The sequence below is a fragment of the Prionailurus bengalensis genome, chromosome D3 (genome assembly GCF_016509475.1).
Source record: "Prionailurus bengalensis isolate Pbe53 chromosome D3, Fcat_Pben_1.1_paternal_pri, whole genome shotgun sequence".
NCBI classification, from domain to species: Eukaryota; Metazoa; Chordata; class Mammalia; order Carnivora; family Felidae; genus Prionailurus; species Prionailurus bengalensis.
Window position 1 is genome coordinate 13,891,580 of NC_057356.1, and position 20,814 is coordinate 13,912,393.

At 43.1% G+C, this 20,814-nt stretch overlaps 1 protein-coding gene across 3 annotated transcripts in view; it reads right to left on the bottom strand.

Moving 5' to 3' along the window:
- The window catches only part of FBXO21 (F-box protein 21), a 54,618-nt gene extending 34,548 nt beyond the window's left edge, over positions 1-20,070 (bottom strand). The window contains exons 1-7 of one of the 3 annotated variants that reach the window (XM_043557702.1): positions 19,773-20,038; positions 18,765-18,900; positions 16,361-16,455; positions 9,577-9,698; positions 6,453-6,599; positions 6,013-6,149; positions 4,529-4,665 (exon numbers count right to left, since the gene is read on the bottom strand). In XM_043557702.1, coding sequence (XP_043413637.1) covers positions 4,529-4,665; positions 6,013-6,149; positions 6,453-6,599; positions 9,577-9,698; positions 16,361-16,455; positions 18,765-18,900; positions 19,773-20,011 — 1,013 coding nt within the window. In that variant the 5' untranslated portion in view covers positions 20,012-20,038. Of the gene's footprint in view, positions 1-4,528; positions 4,666-6,012; positions 6,150-6,452; positions 6,600-9,576; positions 9,699-16,360; positions 16,456-18,764; positions 18,901-19,772 lie in introns of all 3 variants that reach the window. The other 2 variants (XM_043557704.1, XM_043557703.1) reach the window with 2 other exon arrangements.
- Positions 20,071-20,814: the final 744 nt, after the last annotated feature.

Below are 20,814 nucleotides of genomic sequence, written 5' to 3' on the forward strand. Positions count from 1 at the left end.
CAACATGCTACCGAACGTGAATGGGTCAACCAGGAAATCAAAGAAGAAATAAAAAAATACACAGAAACCAATGAAAATGAAAACACAATGGTCTAAAACCTCTGGATGCAGCAAAAGTGGTCCTAAGAGGGAAGTATATAGCAATACACATCTACGTCAAGTAAGAAAAATCTCAAATCAACAACCTAAACTTGTACCTAAAGGAGCTAGAAAAAGAAAAATAAAACTAAAGCCAGCAGAAGAAGGGAAATAATAAAGATTAGAGCAGAAATAAATGATACAGAAACTACAACAACCACAGAACAGATTCAGGAAACCGGGAGCCAGTTCTTTGAAAAAAATTAATAAAATTGATAAACCTCTAGTCAGACTTCTCAAAAAAGAGTAAGGACCCACATAAATAAAATCACAAGTAAGAGAGGACAAACAGAAATACAAACAATTAAAAGAGTACTATGAAAAACTAGAAGCCAACAAACCGGACATCCTGGAAGTGATGGATACATTCCGAGAAGCATATTAACTACCAAAACTAAAACAGGAAGAAACAGAAAACTTGAACAGACCCATGACCAGCAAAGACATTGGATCAGTAGTAAAAAATCCCCCAACAAACAGAAGTCCAGGACCAGATGGCTTCACAGGGGAATTTTACCAAACATTTAAAGAAGAGCTAATCCCTATTCTTCCCAAACTATTCCAAAGAATAGAGAAAGAAGGAAAACTCCCAAGTTCAATCTATGAAGCCAGCACTACCCTGATACCAAAAGCAGATACAGAGACCACTCAAAAAGAAAACGACAGGCCAATCTCCCTGATGAACATGGATTCAAAAATTCTCAACAAGATACTAGCAAATTAAATCCAACAGTTCATTAGAAGAATCATTCACCACGATCAAGTGGGATTTCTTCCTGGGTGCCAGGGTGGTTCAACATTCACAAATCAATCAACACGATAAACCACATTAATAAAAGAAAGGATAAGAACCATACAAACATTTCAATGGATGCAGAAAAAGTTTCTGACACAGTACAACACCCGTTCATGAGAAAAGCCTCCAACAAAGTAGGTTTCAAGGAAAATACCTCAACATCATAAAGGCCATATATGAAAAACACACAGCTAATATCCTCCTCAATGGGGAAAAACTGACAGCTTTCCCTCTACAGTCAGGAAAAAGACAGATGTTTACTTTCACCACTGCTATTTAACACAGTACTGGAAGTCCTAGCCTCAGCAATCAGACAACCGAAAGAAATAAAAAGGACCCGAATCGGTAATGAGGAAGTCAAACTTTCACTATCTGCAGAAGACATGATACTCTATGTAGAAACCCTAAAAGACTCCACCAAAAAATTGCCAGAACTGATACACGAATTCAGTAAAGTCAGTCGCAAGTTACAAAATCCACATATAGAAATCTGCTGCATTTCTATACAATAATGGAGCAGCAAAAAGAAATTAAGGAATCAATCCTATTTATAATTGCACCAAAGACTGTAAGATACCTACGAATAAACCTAACCAAAGAGGCCAAAGATTTGTACACTGAAAAATATAAAACCCTGATGTAAGAAACTGAAGACACAAGAAAATGGAAAAACACTCCATACTCATGGATAAGAATAAATATTGTTAAAACGTGTAAACTACCCAAAGCGATTTACACATTTAATGCAATCCCTCTCAAAATACCAACAGCATTTTTCAGAGAGTTATAATAAACAATCCTAACATTTGTATGGAACCACAAAAGACCCCAAATAGCCAAAGCAACCTTGAAAAAGAAAAGCAAAGCTGGAGGCATCACAATTCCAGACTTCAAGCTATCTTGCAAAGCTGTAGTGATCTAAACAGTCTGGTACTGACACAAAAATAGACATATAGATCAGTGAACAGAACAGAAAACCCAGAAATGAACCCACAACTATATGATCAATTAATCTTTGACAAAGCAGGAAAGAATATCCAACGGAGAAACGACAGTCTCTTCAACAAATGGTGTTGGGAAAACTGGACAGCTACACGCAAAAGAATGAAACTGGACCACTTTCTTACATCATTCATAAAAATAAATTCAAGATGGATGAAAGACCTAAACACGAGACAGGCAACCATTAAAATCATAGAGGGGAGCACAGGTAGCATCTTCTTTCTAAATAGGTCTCCAGAGGCAAGAGAAACAAAAGCAAAAATAAACAAATGGGACTTCATCAAAATAAAAAGTTTCTGAGGCGCTTGGGTGGCTCAGTCGGTTAAGCGACCGACTTCGGCTCAGGTCATGATTGCAGGGTTTGTGGGTTTGAGCCCCGGGTCAGGTTCTGTGCTGACAGCTCCAAGACTGGAGCCTGCTTCGGTTTCTGTGTCTCCCCTCTCTCTGCCCACCCCTGCGAGTGCTCTGTCTGTCTGTCTCTCTCTCAAAAATAAATAAAGAACAAAAAAATAAATAAAATAAAAAGTAAATAAATAAAAAGTTTCTGCACAGCGAAGGAAACAGTCAACAAAACCAAAAGACAATCTACACAATGGGAAAAGACAGTTGCCAATGACATATCCAATAAAGGGTTAGTATCCAAAATATATTAAAAAAACTCATTAAAACTCAACACTACAAAAGCAAATAATCCAATTAAAAATAGGCAGAAGACACAAATAGACATTTTTTCAAAGAAGACATACAAATAGCCAACAGACACATGAAAAGATGCTCATCATCACTCGCCATCAGGGAAACACAAATCAAAACTACAATGACATATCACCTTACACTGTCAGAATGGTGAATATCAACAATATAAGAAACACCAGGTGTGGATAAGGATGTGGAGAAAGGGGAATGAACCCTTGCACACTGTTGGTGGGAATGCAAACTGGTGCATCCATTCTGGAAAACAGTATGAAGGTTCCTCAAAAGGTTAATCCAGCAATCACATTACTAGGTATTTATCCAAAGAATACAAAAATACTAATCCAAAGGGATATATGCCCCCTATGTTTATAGCAGCATTATCTACAATAGCCAAATTATGGAAGCAGCCCAAGTGTCCATCAACTGGTGAATGGATAAAAAAGGTGTGGGGTGTGTGTGTGTGTGTGTGTGTATATATGCATATACATATCCATATGTGTGTGTATATAGTGGAATATTACTCAGCCATAAAAAAGAATGAAATCTTACCATCTGTAAGGATGTGAATGGAACTTGAGGATATTATGCAAAGCAAAATACATCAGAGAAAGACAAATACCACGTGATTCCACTCATATGTGGAATTTAAGAAATAAAACAAATAAAGAAAGGGAAAAGAAAAAAAAAAGGCAAACCAAGAAACAGACTCTTAACTATAGAGAATAAACTGATGGTTACGGGGGGGGGGGGTGCACGGGGGGATGGGAGAAATAGGTGATGGAGATTAAGGAGTGCACGTGTTGTGATGGGCACCAAGTGTTGTACAGAAGTGCTGAATCACTAAATTGTACACTGGAAACTAACATTACACCGTATGTCAACTAACTGGAATTTAAATAAAAACTTAAAAAAAAAAAGTAAAAAGCAAGATTCCTTGTTAAACAAAAAGAACTCTTTGATCTGATCTGCTTTGCAACAAAAGGACTTTAAGATCCACCTAAAATCCTGACCTCCTAGTCCTACTCTTTTTTTTTTTTCAAGTTTATTTCGTTTGGGGCACCTGGGTGACTCAGCTGGTTAAGTGTTCGACTCCAGCTCAGGTTCGGGATCTTGTGGTTCGTGAGTTCCAGCCCCACGTGGGGCTCTGTGCTGACAGCGTGGGGCCTGGAACCTGCTTCAGATTCTTCACTCTCTGCCCCTCCCCGCTCACACACACTCTCTTTCTCCAAAATAAACAAACTTAAACATGTTTTTTAACGTTTATTCATTTTGGAGAAAGAATGTGCATGTGCATGCGGGTGTGGGGCAGAGAGCAAGGGAGGCAGACTCCACGTGGTCTGTGCAGAGGCAGACACAGTGTTTGATCTCACAAATTGTGAGAGCGGAAATCAAGAGGCAGATCCTTAGCCAACTGAGCCATACAGGTGCTCCTCTATTCCTCTTTTTGTTTTTTTTAACGTTTATTTAATTTTGAGAGACAGAAAGAGACAGAGTGCGAATGAGGGAGAGGCACAGAGAGAGGGAGACACAGAAAGGAAGCAGGCTCCAGGCTGTCAGCACAGAGCCCAACTCAGGGCTTGAACTCATGAATGTGAGATCATGACCTGAGCTGAAGTCGGACGCTTAATCGACTGAGCCACCCAGGCACCCCTAGTCCTAGTCTTTATACTTACTTTTAGATGACTATAAGTTCACATGCAGCTTTAAGAAGTAATACAGAAAGATCCAGAGTGCCCTTCTCTCAGAACCAGAATACGGTCACTGATGGCCAAGGAACAAGACAGCTGCCCCACACCCCGTGCCCTAGTCGACCTCTGTTCCGTTACCACACTTCCTCTCAGCACAGTGGGAGTGAATCCCGAGGACCAATCACAACATATGGCATAGGTGGCTCACCCTTCTGCACCTTGGCACCACCTTAACAAGAAGTGACTGGGGAAGTTGACAGGTTCCAGTGGGACCCCCAACTGCCGGGCAATTGTCAAGTAGAGCAGAGACATGCTGATCGGAATTCCTGTTCTTCGAATCAAAACCTGAAGGAGGAAAAAAATCCCTTAGCTTCACAGAAACGAACCTTCCCTTCTCATTCCTTCAAAGCAAGTCCTTACTAGGCACTCACTGTGCATCAGGAACGACACTAGGTTTTGTGGTTTAAGTGGATGAATATTTGCTTTTTTTTAGATCAAGGGTCTGCAAACTGCAGTCCGCGGGCCAAGTCCACCACCTGTTTCCGTACGGCCCGCATGAGAAGAGCTTTCACATTTTTTAGTGTTTAAAGAAAGTCAAAAGAGTACCGTTTTGTGACACATTAAAAATCACATGAAACTCGGGGCGCCTGGGTGGCGTAGTCGGTTAAGCGTCCGACTTCAGCCAGGTCACGATCTCGCGGTCCGTGAGTTCGAGCCCCGCGTCGGGCTCTGGGCCGATGGCTCGGAGCCTGGAGCCTGTTTCCGATTCTGTGTCTCCCTCTCTTTCTGCCCCTCCCCCGTTCATGCTCTGTCTCTCTCTGTCCCAAAAATAAATAAACGTTGAAAAAAAAAATTAAAAAAAAAAAAAAAAAAAAAAAAAAAAAATCACATGAAACTCAAATTTCTATGTCCGTGTACAGAGTTTCATTGGAACACAGCCGCACCCGTTTGGTTTGGTAACGTCTGTGCCCCCTTTCAACTACAATGGCAGAACTAAGCAGTTGGGACACAGAGCATCTGGCTTGCCAAACCAAAAGGCCTGTTTGGCCCTTCACAGAAAAAAGTCTACAGACCTGTGATCTAGGCTGTTCTTCCATTTTTTAAGTTTCATTTATTTATTTTGAGACAAAAAGAGAGAGAATGAGCAGGGGAGGGGCAGGGGGAAAGGGAAAGAGAGACAATGCCAAGCAGGCTCCACTCTGTAAGCACAGATAGGCTGTTCTTCCAAAAGAATTTAAGGTCATTTCAAGGAAAGTGTATGAAATACGACAGAAAAAGATTAGCATACAGAGCAACAGAATAGATCTGAAAACAGTGTCAAGAAGGAAGCACATAAAAACGAAGTATCAATTTGGCCAAAATGGCTGGCCAGATTTCTTCCAAGGCTTCTAGAAGCCAGTGTAGGAAAAAGATCCGATTAGTTTCACAGTTTAGTGTTCATAAGACACAAATTAACCAAACAAAGTCAGAGAAATGTGTATTTCTAGACAGGAAATGATCAAGGGTTTTCACACAGAGGACACTATAAAGAAATAAAAATTCATAGCAATACCCTTACAGTGGAGGCAAAAGTGAGTTTCACTGGGCATTGAGAGATGAAAAGACCATGTATCTGTGCTCCAAACTATACAATTTATCAAAAATGAGCTTTCAAAAAGACATATGATTATGTTTTAATACACCCACATTTACCTGGTGCATGTATAAGTTTAGGGCATTATAGTAATCCATTCGGTTCCCCTTAAACTTCAGCTGGTCATAAAGGACGTAGTTCATGGCGTCCAGCACCTGGCTCTGGAGTTCTATCTCCATTATCATGGAGGATTCACCTGAAACACAGAGATCTACTCTGAGGACAGAAGCACTGGCAAGGCTGTGACCAGCATCCCAAACGACCTGTCACACGCAGACACTGGCAATGTCCTAACAATACTCAGTAGGTGATGCCAGTCCAGGGTGGAGGAAAGAATATGAAGTTCAAGTCTTTCACACTTCCAAGGGAACATGTGGTTGTGTCATTAACTGCTTCTTTGGTGACATAATGGAAACATACTACAGAATTTCTCACATTAACCAATAGCTCTGCTAGGTTTTCTTTTGCAAATACAGTTGGATCCAAAGCAATTCCACACCTGCCTTGAAGGCCAAGCTGGGGTGGCGACTGTTCATGCCCCGGAGGGTTTTGCAGACCAGCTCTACGATGTTGTCAATCTGGGCCTGGATATCTTTGAGGCTGATGTCAGAGAGAGGATTGCAGTACTGGTCAATATATACAGCGCCTGAAAATAAACAGGAATCACTGAATAAATTCCTATTTCTGCCTTCATCCTATTAGTTGGTCACTCGGCACAGACACTTGGGGCCATCCTTCTTTCCACCACCTGCCAGATAAGCTTCATCTGTAGATGCCAGACCCTGCTGCTGATACATGGAAAAGGAGCAACTTTCTCACAACAAAGGAGTTTACACACTTTATTTAAAAAAATAAAATACAGGCACCTGGGTGGGTGGCTCAGTCAGTTGAGCGTCCGGCTTCGGCTCAGGTCATGATCTCACAGTTCGTGGGTTCCAGCCCCACGTCAGGCTCTGTGCTGACAGCTCGGAGCCTGGAGCCTGCTTCGGGTTCTGTGTCTCCCTCTCTCTCTGCTCCTCCCCAGCTTGCACTGTCTCTCCCTCTCTCAAAAATAAGTAATAAACATTAAAAAAATATTTTTTTTTACATAAAAATAAACCAAACTCTCTCTCAAAGGTCATGGACTCAAGAAACCACGTGATATACAGCATATTCCCATACTCTATTACAAAGAGGAATAAATGCTATAAAGGAGATCTTCCCAAGAACTCTGAACACTTAATGGCATAAGCCAGTTCCTTTACTTAAAAGAACATTTAAAAAGCTGAAAGCCCTCACAATGACAGATTTCCACAAACTGTACCCCTCAAAGGTGAAATAGTAAATGAACTCTGGAGAGAACTATACTTCTGAATTACAGAAATAGTGACACTCAGGGGACCTGTAGCCAAAGACTTGTACAAAGTACACTGGAGACACAGTGTCTTGAAAATCACCTCTCTGCTCTTTATTACCTTGGGTCATTTTCTTTTGTTTTGTATGTATGTATGTATTTGTTTAGAATCATGTACGTATGTATGTATTTAGAATACTAGGCAGGCTCTGCCCCGGCAGTGTGGAGCCCAATGAAGGGCTCCACACAGGACTCGAACCCACAAATTGTGAGATCACGACCCCAGCTGAAGTCAAGAGTCAGACACCTACGTGACTGAGCCATCCAGGCGCCCCGACCTTAGGTCATTTTCTAACCAGATGCCAAAGGGCTAACTTGATCATTTGGTTATGAGACAATTTCACTTGGGAAGCTGCAGTTATTGCTTTTTTTTTTTTTAAGTCATTTTAAATTCAAGTCATTTAAATTCAATTTAGGATCTTGACCCCCTACTCAACATCCCAAAGGAGCTGAAGGCAGTGAACAAGAGCTGGGACCCTAGTGCTAATTTTGCCACTAGCCAGGGATTGGCTCCTGGGCTTCCTCGGGATGGAGTTTCCTCACCTGTTGGCTGCAGGACTTCTCCAAAGTCCATTCCATCCTAATGCTATGATTCCTAGACTTCGTTAATAGTTATCAGATTATTCTTGTCAGTCACCAAGAATCAAAACCTTGGAGCCAACTTCCTGCTCAATCACTTAAAAACTTTCAATGGCTACCCAGTGCCTACAGTACTGATTGGATGAGTTATGGACAACCATGTTAGTTTGTATTTGCAAGATGAAAAAGAAGCAATCGTCTCTATAAACAAGCTACAGAAAACACACCCTGTTAAACTGTTCCTGACTGTGGAATGAACAGAAGAGTGGGGGACTCTCAACTCCAGTACACATAGAAAATTCCAGGGTGATAGGGCTGTTTGATTTTAATCAACTGAAACAGATTTTTCACTTCCTTCTGGATATGAGACTTTTACACAATCAGTAAGAATCCACACTGGGCACCATGGAGTATGCAGTGGATCATAATAACGTTAAAGGACCAGGGACACAAGAAAGTTAATGATCAGTTGGAGAAAAATGCCCGCACCTGAAACAGACATTAACCATGGTCTACTAGTCAATGCTACTGCCTGCATCCCTCCCGAGGCAAGTAAAATCTGCACGCATTGCAGTAGTCAGCAGAAACTCAACGGAAGTTACACAGGACCTGGAACTCTTGCAGGCAAGCAGGATTTGAGAGGGGGATACCACTAACGAAGATACAAAGCCAGGAGGGAGGACAATACTGGCTGGAGCAAAGGGTGTGTTTTGGAGAGTAATGGGGAAAAGTCTGGGGCTAGGGGAGGTCCGGATTACGGAAGGCACTAAAAAGCAACAACAAACAAAGGAAATCAGGTGGCCACTCAGAGTGGCGGAAAGGCCAGGTTTCGGGCTGGACTAGCACTAGGGGGTCAGAAGCCATGGGGCTCAGGGAAGCAAGTGCTACTCAGAAAGCTGCTGCTGGGAGAGCTGGTGACAGCCCGCACGACAACAGTAACAGAGCGGGGACATGACCACGGAAATGCTGGCAAGGAAGAAAACCGGCGAACTGGGTAAATTGTGGGGAGCAGGGAATGAAAGTGAACGGACAGGCGTATCTGTACTCCGTAACCATGACTTATGGGAGCGTTTGTGTGATACGCTAGGAATTTAAATTAGTTAAAAGAAAAAATTAAGTCACATTTTGTTCTTGCCCGACTTAGCAGGAACAGAAAGTTATTCCCTTCACCGCGTCCGTCCACTCGACTTTTCCTCCTCACTTCTCATTATGGACAAGCAGACTCACTGACGCGCGAGGGCACTTCGTCCTCCTTGAACTCCAACCAGGGAGGTGAAGGGATCTGCATGAGGTCCCATGGAGACAAAACTGGATACATTTATTTCTGATTCGGAAATGACGCTTGAAAGCTTAGACAAACAGGGAATTTAACCTCATTAGCTAAAATATCAGCCTCGTGCTTTGAACTGATGGTGCATCTTCAGAAGGCGCTGTCTTGCTTCAGCTGACGGCCAAATATTCTGGCAAAATCTGAGCTCTAGGGTGAGCAGTTCTGCCTACCTAAGTGATCAGACCACACAATCCCACCTCCAGAAGCCCACGCGGCCCGGCCCGGTCCACGTTTCCACTGCTCCACCCTTGGGGATGGTATCCACTACTTCTGAGAGCGACAACTTAGCTGCCTATTGGAAGATCATCGCTGAGATCTCACCTTCAAGGTACGATTCATAGTCATCAGGCTGCTGAAGAAATGCCTTTAGGTTATTTAAAATTTTCTGTTGGCGTAGGTAGTAAAGAATTTTTTTAGCGTAGTACTTCCAAGTCAGAGCTTTTCTGGAAAACAAACAAACAAGCCAATGAGAATCAAGACACTATAAAAACCTCCGATTACTTTTTTTTTTTTTTTTTACTTCCCTTCACACTAATTACAGCATGTAAAGAGTCTACTTAACAAGAAGAATATAACTGGTTCATGACCACACAGCACTTGTTATCACAGAAGCAGACAACACAATTTAGGACTTTGCATCTGTAATGTAACACTGAATCAGTAGTGCTGAAATCCAAGAAACACTGACCTGCGTGGCTTCAGATTGACTAAAAGGAAATCCGAGAGAAACCTGAAAAGCTGGGGCTTTTCAGCTGGGGCTGAAAAGTTGGTCGAGGCTCAGGAGCTAGGGGTGAGGCGTCTGGAATTCTTTGCTGGCCGCTGGGCACCTGCCTCAGGGAACTCAGGCCCTGGGCGGCCGACTTTCTCTACGATCACTGCCGTGGTGATCTCGTCCAGTCTCATGGTTTCATATATTGTTTCTGGCAGCCTTCAACTCATTTCCCAGAACACACTTCTCCTTACGTGCAACTGCTACTCCACATCCCCGCTCGGATATCCGGTGAGCTCCTGAAATGTCTCGGGTGAACGCGACTCTGCTGCTGCAGTCAGGCCGCAAACCTTGGGGCCATCCTGCCCTCCTTGCTGGCCTGCTCTCGCAGACCATTCCAGCCATCCACCAGAGCTATCAGTTCTATCTTCAGCGTGTATCGGACAGGTGAACACTTCTCACTAGCTCATCTGCGTCCTCACTGAGCTTCCACTTCAAATCCTGCCCCTCCACACGGCAGCCAGAGCGCTTCAGTTAACATGTTAAGTCACGGCACAAAAATCCCGTACCCGTCTCCAGGGGTTTTCCACCTCGCTCAAAGTAAAAGCTCCAGTCCTAACGACGGTGCCTTACACTCTCGCCCCATGACCTAACCTCAATTCCTGCTATTCCCCATCTCTGCCCGGCCTCCAGCCACACTGGCTTCCCTGCTGTGCCATCGTGCTCTGTGGTGCTCACCTGGGGCCTCAGCACTCTCAGGTCCTTGACTGGAAGGTTCGTTCCCTGGAGATTTGCAACCTCCACCCTCACCTCCTTTCAGGTTTTCATTCAAATGCCATTTTGAGTAAGGCCTTCTCCCCTCTCCCCGCTTCACCCTCCTGCCTGGTTAGTATCTGTCTAGAGCCCCTTCTCCTCTTCTAATGTACTAAATCATCTTACTAGGTTAGTGACTCTCTGCCCCACTGGAAGGTAAGCCCCACAGACGCAGTGCTTTCTGTGTTGTTCACCGCTGTATCCTCAGTGCCTGGGACAGGTCTGGCACACAGCAGAAGCTCAATAAATACTTGCTAGTGGATGAGATACTTCACCAGACATACCAAATGTACATGGGGATCACGGGAAACAGGGTGACAGTGATTACTTTATCTGCGTGACTTCAGAAAGAAAGGCCTCTCACTCTTCAGTTAGTAAATGACCGTCAGCAGAGCTAGGTTCCACCAGCCTTTTAACCTTTGAGTTGTAAAGTGTGTCAATCTAGAAAAGTGCACGAAACAAGTAAGCAGCTTAATGCATTAGTATAAGGCAAACAACCCTGTATCCACCACTCAGGCCGAGAAACTTCGCAGACACCCCAGAAGTACTCCAAGACCTTCTCCTCCCACCCACAGCAATCACAACCCACACCTCCACGCTCATCACTGCCTCACCAAACGTACAGCCCTAAACTCTCTAGCCAGTTTTGAGGTCTTTCAAGTCTCTTAATCCACAGGATCCCCTCCATCTTTTCTGTCCCTTGCACTGTATTTGCTGAAGAAACCTGGTTGTGTGACCTGAATTTCCCAGTCTGGAATCTGCTGATTGCATCCACAAGGTATAGTTTCACATGCTCTTCTGTCTTCTGAATTCCCTGCAAATTGGATGTAGAGGCTTGATCAGATTCAGATTCTGTTTATTTGGCAAGGAAGTCCTTCCATCAGGAGGCAATCATGCCTTGGCTGTCTCTTTGGTGATGTTAGCAGCCACCGCTCCTCAGTGCCCAGGTCTGTTAATTCGTTAGAGGTCGCAAAGTGGTGATATTCTAATTCCACCATCCCTTCTTCATTTATTAGCCAGAGTATTTCTACAAGGAATAATTTCCTCTCATCTACTATCTGGCTCCCCCAACGGCACAATATATAGGAAAGGCGGGATAAATGCTCATGTCTTTCCTTTTGCTGTTTTTCAAAATAATAATAATTTGGATTTCTATTACCCTCCAGAGGTGAACAATTAGTTGTTGCTAAGTATTATTATGAACTAGCGGAGCTAAACACAGTTGGTGTGTTTCATCCCATTCCAGTTATTATCCAAGCTACTGCTCAAATCCTATCTCTGGCCAATGGAAGCCTCTCCACGTTGGTCCCTGAACACTTACAACATGAAATATTGGTACTTCTCCTGATACCTGGTTCCAGGCTTTCAAGATTCTCCAGCCTGATCTTTTACAATTCCTGTATAAGACCTAGAATCAGCCCTTTCCCCAAAACCCTGGCTTCTTTTGATGGGAAATGGTATATTAAGACCACTGTCTGACTACTAGGGATCATCATTTCTACTAGGCTGGTTGTTGTTTCTGAACCTTTTCAATGGATAGAAATAATAAATCTCATGTGTCTATGTGTGTATATATACACACACACACACACATACACCTACATTATTTTTAAATATACATCAGGAATTCATACTGACACTTCTAAATCAAATTCAGAACTATACAATTTTTACCATTTCTTTCTTCCAAGAATACTCTACTTATCCAGGATACCAGAGATGACTTAGAATATCACCTAGTTACTTGTCTGCTTTATTCCACATCCCTCTTAGAAACATACATATACCAAGCTTCAGAATAACGAGACCAATATATTTATCACCTTGATGAGTACTGACAAGAGCTAAATTTATTTTGCTTACATTCTGCCCTATTCTCTGCTCAGCTTTTTAAACAGTTGTACTACATCTATATTAAAAGGGTTTATGGCCATTACATACAATACCTTCTACCCTATTAACTGTCACTTGGATGTAATCCTACAAATAAATACGGATTTGATGGTCACCATTAGTCCTTGTGTCAGTGTCTCTCTGGTTGTTTTGGTTGTCTGACACTGTCCTATTTTCTAGAACATTTCTCATGAAGGGCTCAAAAGTCCCTGAGTCCTTGCAAGTTGGTAAGTTTGGGTCTGCAGTCTTTATACTTGGAAGTCAGTTTGGCTGGATATAAAAATCCTTGGCTGACATTTTTGATCCTTGAGCATCTTAAATATGTTACTGTTTTTTCCTCTGACACAGAGCAGTTGTTGAAAAGTCTGATGATATTCTGATTTTCTTTCCCTTGTAAGTGACTTCATCTTTTTTGCTTGGATGCCCAAAGGACTTTTCTTTTAAAATCCAGTAGGTTTACTGAAATGTTTCAGTGATGGTCACTCTGGGTCATTTTCTCAAGTATACTGTATGCCATTTTTAATATGTTGTTTCAAATCTTTATTGAAGATGTACTCTTTTTAAAGACCACACAGAACACCATAAAAGCAAAATATTTTCAAATATCCAGAGATTAATGCTTTAGCATTTTTGGAAAACTATCCTTCTTCCTTTTTATACTTTCCGTATCTGCACAATAAGCATTTGCTGGGAATGAAAACAAACAGGCTCCTTCAAGAATACCCAAAATATTTACAAATGTAAAGTATCCCAAAATATTTACAAATGTGAGCATATTCCCTGTCATTTAAAAATAACCCTGTTTTAGGCTCAAATTATGTCAGGCCAAGGGGTGACATATCTATGACATTTACTTCTAAAAAGACGATAACACTATACTTTTTTTTTAATTTAATAAATTTTTTAAAATATTTACTTTTGAAGGAGAAAGAGACAGCATGTGAGCAGGGGACGGGCAAAGACAGTGGGAGACACAGAATCCAAAGCAGGCTTCAGCCTCTGAGTTGTCAGCACAGACCCTGATGTGGGGCTCGAACCCATGAGCTGTGATCATGACCTGAGCTGGTCAGACACTTAACTGACTAAGCCACCCAGGTGCCCCAACAGTATACTTTTTAATTGGCTGTGCCTATTTAGTCATTTTGCCAATGAGAGAGGTGAAAAAAGCAATATTTTGTTACTACTTAACATTTCTGTGAAGAGTGAATTTAAAGATCTACATGATTCTCAGCTACTTGGATTTGCTCTTTTCTGAATGTCCTCCTCCTTTGTACATTTTTCAATTTCCTCTTAGAAATTTTAAGAATTCTATCGGCTTTCTTTACAGTTTCTTTGCTCATAGGGAAGTTTATTTCTTATTGAAAAACCCTTTGTCTATATTCTTGTACTGCTTTTGTATTATCAGTCTTGGTTAAGTAGGTCTCCCTAGATTGGACCCGAAGTCTATTTAATTGAGGGATTTTCATTGTGGTAACTTTTAAATTTAGGTAATTTAATCTTGTGGAACTTAATTTTGCTACATGATGTTCTAATTTCTTCCAGATGAATATTCAGTTACCTCCAATACTATTTATTAAATATGCCATCTTTCCCCCTCTGACTTTAAATAGATTATCTTCTATTCTGGGACCTGTTTCTGAATAATTATCACTGATGTCGCTCTCAACTTTCATTTAAACATTATATTGTTTTGATTACAGCTAGCTTTATCATATGCCTTATCATCTAGCCGTGCAAGTCTTACATCGTGATTATTTAAAAATTGTTTTTTCTGGCTTTTCTAGTGAATTTATTGTTCTCAATATATTTTATGCCAATATTATCCAATTAAAACACACAAAAAAACCCTCCTGTCCCCAAACTCTTTTTGGAACTGAAATGGAATGGCACTAGGGCTATGTGTTAATTTTAGAAGAACTGACATTTTTGTGATAATAAGTCTCTCCACCCAAGGACACGCTATCTTTTATGTTTTTCAGTAACATTCTATAGCCTGACCTCGGACACTCATTCCTACGAGCCTATTACTTAGAAATGACACCACGAAAAACATCACCCTCCCCAGCAACATAAGATGGAGAAGATAGTGGTTACTCATCGACAGCAGGGTAGTTAAATAAACTATGGTACATACTGTAAAACAGTAAACGGCCATTAATAAAATGAATCAAATCAGTTGATTAGATTTCCACAAGGTAATGGCTGAATGAGAAAAAAAAGATATAGGAAAGTACCTAGTTAATGATCACAATTTTGTGAAATAACGATGTGCTATCCCCACGAACGTGGATGTATATTGGCATGAGGAACACAACCTAAGTTGGCAACCTAAGTTAATTACAGGGGCGGGGCCAGGAAACCAACACAAATGGAGGGAGTAAGGAGGAAGGGAGAAACAGCATAAGCAAAAAGAAACAAAGTCTGCACTCAACATCAAACCAAAACTAAAACAACTTGGGGCGCCTGGGTGGCTCAGTTGGCTGAGCGTTCAACTTCGGCTCAGGTCATGGTCTCGCAGTTCGAAAGTTCGAGCCCCGCGTCAGGCTCTGTGCTAACAAACAGCTCAGAGCCTGGAACCTGCTTCGGATTCTGTGTGTGTCTCTCTCTCCCCGTCCCCTGCTCATGCTCTGCCTCTCTCTGTCTCTCAAGGACGAATAAATGTTTAAAAAAAATTTAGAAAAAACTAAACTAATAAACAGTATATATGTTACATTTATGTATTTTAAAGTATATGCATATATATGTAAAAAAGACAGGCCAGCTTTTATTTTTAAGGCTGCACAATGCTGACTATTAGATCATACTTTAATTCATTTATAGATAAACCAAAATAGAAACGGAAAAATGACCTCTGCATCTGAACTCATCCAAGGCCTAGAATAGTGGCACATCTTACCTCTCCCCTACAGTTGTTCCACTTATAGACATTTCTCTCTCCTAAATCCCTTTAAAAACAACAAGAAGAATACCTTATTTCTTGTTTGTGAGACACATCACAGTGAGCTCTCTTAAGGAAGATGCTAAGCTACATTTCTACCTTCCATCACTAATAGTTTCCAAACTGTTAGAGCAGAAAACCTTTTTCACAGGTATGTTACACTGGAAGCCAAGTCATCTTTTTAGGTAAACTGGAAATTAACCTTCACAGCAGAAAATAGAAGGCATAAAAATTTGTAAGCAACAACCAAGAGATGATGGATTCTTCTTGATCAGGAGACATAAAAGAAGGACTCAACCAGATACCTAGAATGTTCATAGCCAAAGTAAGATGACTTCTTACCCAAATTCAGAAATTGTTAAAAAAAAAAAAAAAAAAAAAAATCAGCCCATAACAGACAAATTCAGTGATGGTGGATGGAGAGGTCATAACAAAGGAAGGGTAGTTTATATTACTAAGTGGCATAACAGATACAAGTTCCCAGAGCCCAGTATGTGACCCACAGTGGGAACAAATGCACATTCTCTTTTCTTCCCAAAAAGATTTTTGTAAGGTTTATTTAAATATCAATTGTCTCAGTGTATTTATATTATTTACACAGAATTCTTCAAAAATATAATTACAGCAAGACATGAAAGATTTGGAAGCCCATGTCCCAGGGCTCGGCCACATACAAATTACAGCAGTTAATTCTGGGCATTATTATTAGAACAAACAAACAAAAAACAATCCCTGCTAAAACTATGACTTACCTTCCTTCCATATTTAGGATACACACCAGTTCATCCTCAAAAAATATCTCTGGTCCCTCAAGATTCTCTATGTCACTAAAACCATTACAAGGGACCTATGAAGAAGACATATACAAACAGGCCTCAGTCACAGGCAACAGTGCTGTCACCCTCATACACAAATCTGAGATACAAAGATGCTCATGTTCGTGGCAGTGGTAAATGCTATCCTACGCTATCCTGTACCACTCACCATGGCTGGAAAGTAATTAGTCCAGTATCAAGAATTTGTTCAGATTTTATTGTCAATTGTACATTAATTATATTTTCATAGTCTGTAGCTTCAGTATCATAATTCACAATGATTTCATGCAATTTATGAGGCAGTCAAGTAGGAGCAGAGACCCAGAGAGAGAAGTCTAGTACTTTGGGCAAGTAGCTCAACTCACTGGGCCTATTTTCTCCTCTGTAAATTTAGGTGATGGTACCAATGAGCTTTAAAATTCTATTAATTCTTCCATTTTTTTTTTTAACACTTTTTTTTTTTTTAACATTTTTTTATTTTTTGAGAGACAGAGCATGAGAAGGGGAGGGGCAGAGAAAAGGGGGAAGACACAGAACCTGAAGCTGGCTCCAGGCTCTGAGCTGTCAGCACAGAGCCCGATGCGGAGCTCCAACTCATGAGCCGAGCCGTGAGATCATGACCTGAGCTGAAGTCGGACGCTTAACTGACTGAGCCACCCAGGCGCCCCCCACTTGGTTTTAAAAGTAGCCAGGAAATTTCATGTCAACCTGTGTGCATGCAGAGAACATAGGAATAGAAAGGTCCTGAGCCAAAGTAATCATTCGCCCACTGATCAATCTTAAGTATATTCCTACTATGTTCAAAGTCTCTGACATACTTCTAATTAGGCAGTGGTACAGGGAAAGAGGGAGCTAAGGAAAAAACATAACAATTCATCATTATTGGACAAACACACAGGCTGTTAAAAATGCACACAAAACCAGTTGGACTAGGAGTTGCAAACCAGCAGCCCATGACAAAGTGCATCAAATATATCTAGCACCCATAAACAATTTGTACCAGTTTTAAAAATATGGTATGAATGCTTTCAGCCAGGACATGGCTCATCCAGAACATAAACTATCCATCCTAATATCAACGAACGTTTATTTATAGAAATGAATTATACTGGGGAGTATCTAGTTTTATTCTCCACAGAAGAATAAGTTCAAATTTGTCCAAAGTTCAAATTTTCCCCTTCAAAACTTGAAAAGCCTTGAAAACACTCTGCATGTATGAACCCTATGAAGTAATATTAATTAACATTAGAAAACAGGAATTGATCGGGGTGCTTTGCTGGCTCAGTCGGTAGAGCATGCAACTCTTGATCCTGGGGTTGTAAATTCAAGCCCCATATAGAGTGTAGAGATTACTTAAAAATAAAATCTTGAAAGAAAGAAAGAAAGAAAGAAAGAAAGAAAGAAAGAAGAAAAGAGGAATTAATCTTCGGTAAACCATGATAGTAAAATAAATCAGGGGTGCCTGGCTGGCTCATTTGGTAGAGCATGTGACTCTTGATCTCAGGGGTCATGAGTTCAAGCCCCCCATTGGGCGTACAGTTTACTTTAAAAAAAAAAAAAACAAAACCCCAAAATAAATAAATCAGACTGGCTCTACTTCCAGACCTCCCCCCAACCCCTGTACTAAGAAATAAATTTAAAAGATTAGTGTGAACTACTTCCCAGAGTTACAAAAAGAACCAGGACCTGATACAGAAATTGAGACACTTTGTGGGAAAACACAAACAACAAAACCCCATGCATTTCAGCAATAATAAGAAAAACAACAAAGACGCAAAAACTTTTCAGGGATAATGATATGTAATGCAAGATAATTTAGCTGAGGGAATAATAATTCTGATTTACAGATCGCTTCTAATCCTCTGCTACCTTAACAAATAGTGCTATTCACCACGGGTTAGAATCTTCAAAGCCACAGAGAAGAAAAACCGTATTAATTTCGTCAACCCTTCCGGGAAAACTACTGGGTGAAATCCGTACGGCGTTCAATCACTGATGATGCCCCAACTCAAGGGGAGGCTCCGAAAAATAGGTTTAACCCCCTTGCAGGGAAAGAATGCTGATCTGGATTCCCTCTACATTGTGCTGCAGTTCCGTCCCTCCCCCTCCAGCCCCATTCTCTCGCTGGCTTTAGAAAAGTAAAGCTGGCAGGGACAAATGGCTTCGCGTTGTTGGATAGGAGGAAAAGGACACAATGACTCTTTGCGGCCATCTAAGTGAGTAAGGGATTGTGAGGACTGAAAAACGGATACGGAAAAGAGCTGGATGAGCTGAAGCCTCCAGACCCAGACACATGCACCACGGTAGGCAAAAGCCGGGAGCTACATCAACAGATCCTTACGTGCTCTGAAAAGAACCTCTTTGAGAAGGAGGCTACAATCTTCCGGGCTTCTAACCCAGCTTTCTGCCGAACTTTATACTCCTCCAACCAATTGACGTAGTCGGTGGGGCTGTAGTGTTTCATAAGGGAAGGCCACCTACAAGGAGAGAAACACCCCCTCAGCTTCACGGAGACTCAAAGGCAGACACGCGAAATCAAAGGCAGCCTTGAGACACAGGGAACGAGCAGTTTGGTTTAGCGGCACTAGGGGCCCTGGCGATGGACCCCGTTCAAATCTCCACCCGGCACGCACGCACTCGCTCGCGGCGTGACCTTGGCGTAGCAGTAGGAATGCTGTGTCTCCGCTCCCCATCTATAAAATGGGGCCAGTTGCAGCAACAATAACAGTGACGACCAGGGCTGCTAACATTTCCTGCGCGCCTCCCGAGAGCCGGGCCCCGCGTAAATGCTCCTTACACATCATCTCCTTTAATAACTAACAGCAAAAGGTAGGTCTAATTGTCACCGCCTAAAGTCGATGCATGAGGCTCAAAAGGAAGGGAAGTCGCTACCCCGCAAGGTCACACGGCGAGTGTGCCAGGGCCAGATTTATCCGCGGTCCCACATCGAAATCTGTGCTCTCCGCCCGCAAGCAGGGGATGCTGCGTCCGCTTCCTCCAAGGGCTGTTAAGATCACTGCATCGCCGGATCCATGTAAACATTTTAACTCGGAGTCCGGCACAAAGAAGCGCGCGGGATGGATCAGCGGGGATCCTACCGTCGTGACCCTCTAAGGCGGGCCCGGCTGCCGAGCGCTTCCCGATGCGCAATTTGGGCAGCGGCGTGGACCCGAGGGGCCCGGGGAGCCGGCGGCCTGGAGGCCTTTGTCTGTCGGTCCGCGGGCAGGGGTCCGGGGGTGGCCTCCGGGGAGGGGTCCGCGCGCGAGCAGGGAGGCGGCGGCGCGGGCCGGCCAGGCCCGGGCCCAGGGGGCGCAGGGCGGGGGCGCGGGCGGCGGGGCGGCCGGCTCACCTCACCCGGAACTGCTCCTTCCACACCTTCCCGCTACTCTGGCACAGCTCGCGCAGCCGCCGGCAGGTGCTGGAGACGCGGCCGATGTCGGCGGCCGTCAGCGAGCCGCTGCACAGGATGTACTCCAGCACCTCGCCGGGCAGGTTGACGAGGCAGCTGAGGCCCGCCGCCTCGGGCGCGGCCTCCTCCGCCAGCGCCGGCACCACCTCCATCGCGCTGTCGACCGCTGCCGCCGCCATCTTGTCCGCGTACCTGGGCCCGCCGCGCGCGCGCGCCAGGGCCCTCCGCTTCGCCCCGCCCACCCGCCTCGAGGGGCCGGGCCCCAGGTCGCCCCGCCCACACCCGTGGCCACCCCCCCTCCCCGCGACGCGGGCCGCGGCTGACCCAGGGAAACCCGTTCTTACAAACCAGCTGTGCTGTGGGCCCTGCGGCTGCGAACCAGCGATCAAAGCAGATTCCCTTTCTGATTATGTGTCCGGAGCGCTTCCTGTGCATGAGCTCATCAGATCTTCCCAATAACCCTATCAACTTTTATCGCCTTGAGTTACAGATGGGGAAACTGAGCTTCAGGGAGATAAACGGACTTACTCAGAATCCCGTGTCCTAGATGTTAATTCAGATCCGCTTGGCTTGTGCTTGACTGTGCTCTAAACCAGTATGCCGTAATAACAGCTAATTTAATATTCTTGAGAGGGTACCGTGCCAAGCATTTTACAGGTTCTTTCTCCTTATTCGAGCCCTCTGTGTTACGTACTGTAATGATACCCATTCTAGTATCATTAAGGAAATAATAAGGAATAAGGAAAATAAGGCTCATAAAGGTGGGAGCCACTAGTTCAAAGTCACAGACACAAAAAATGGTAGAGCCTGGGTTTGAACGCTCAAAGCAGGAATTGCCACCCAGGTGTGGGTGGGCACTCTTTTTTGGTGCCTGTGCCTATTATTACCGTTACTATTACTATTACTAACCCAGGCCCTGTGCTGTGTTCCCTGGAGATAGAGATGTGAGTAAGATGCTGTCTCTGCCTCCCAGGAGTTCGAA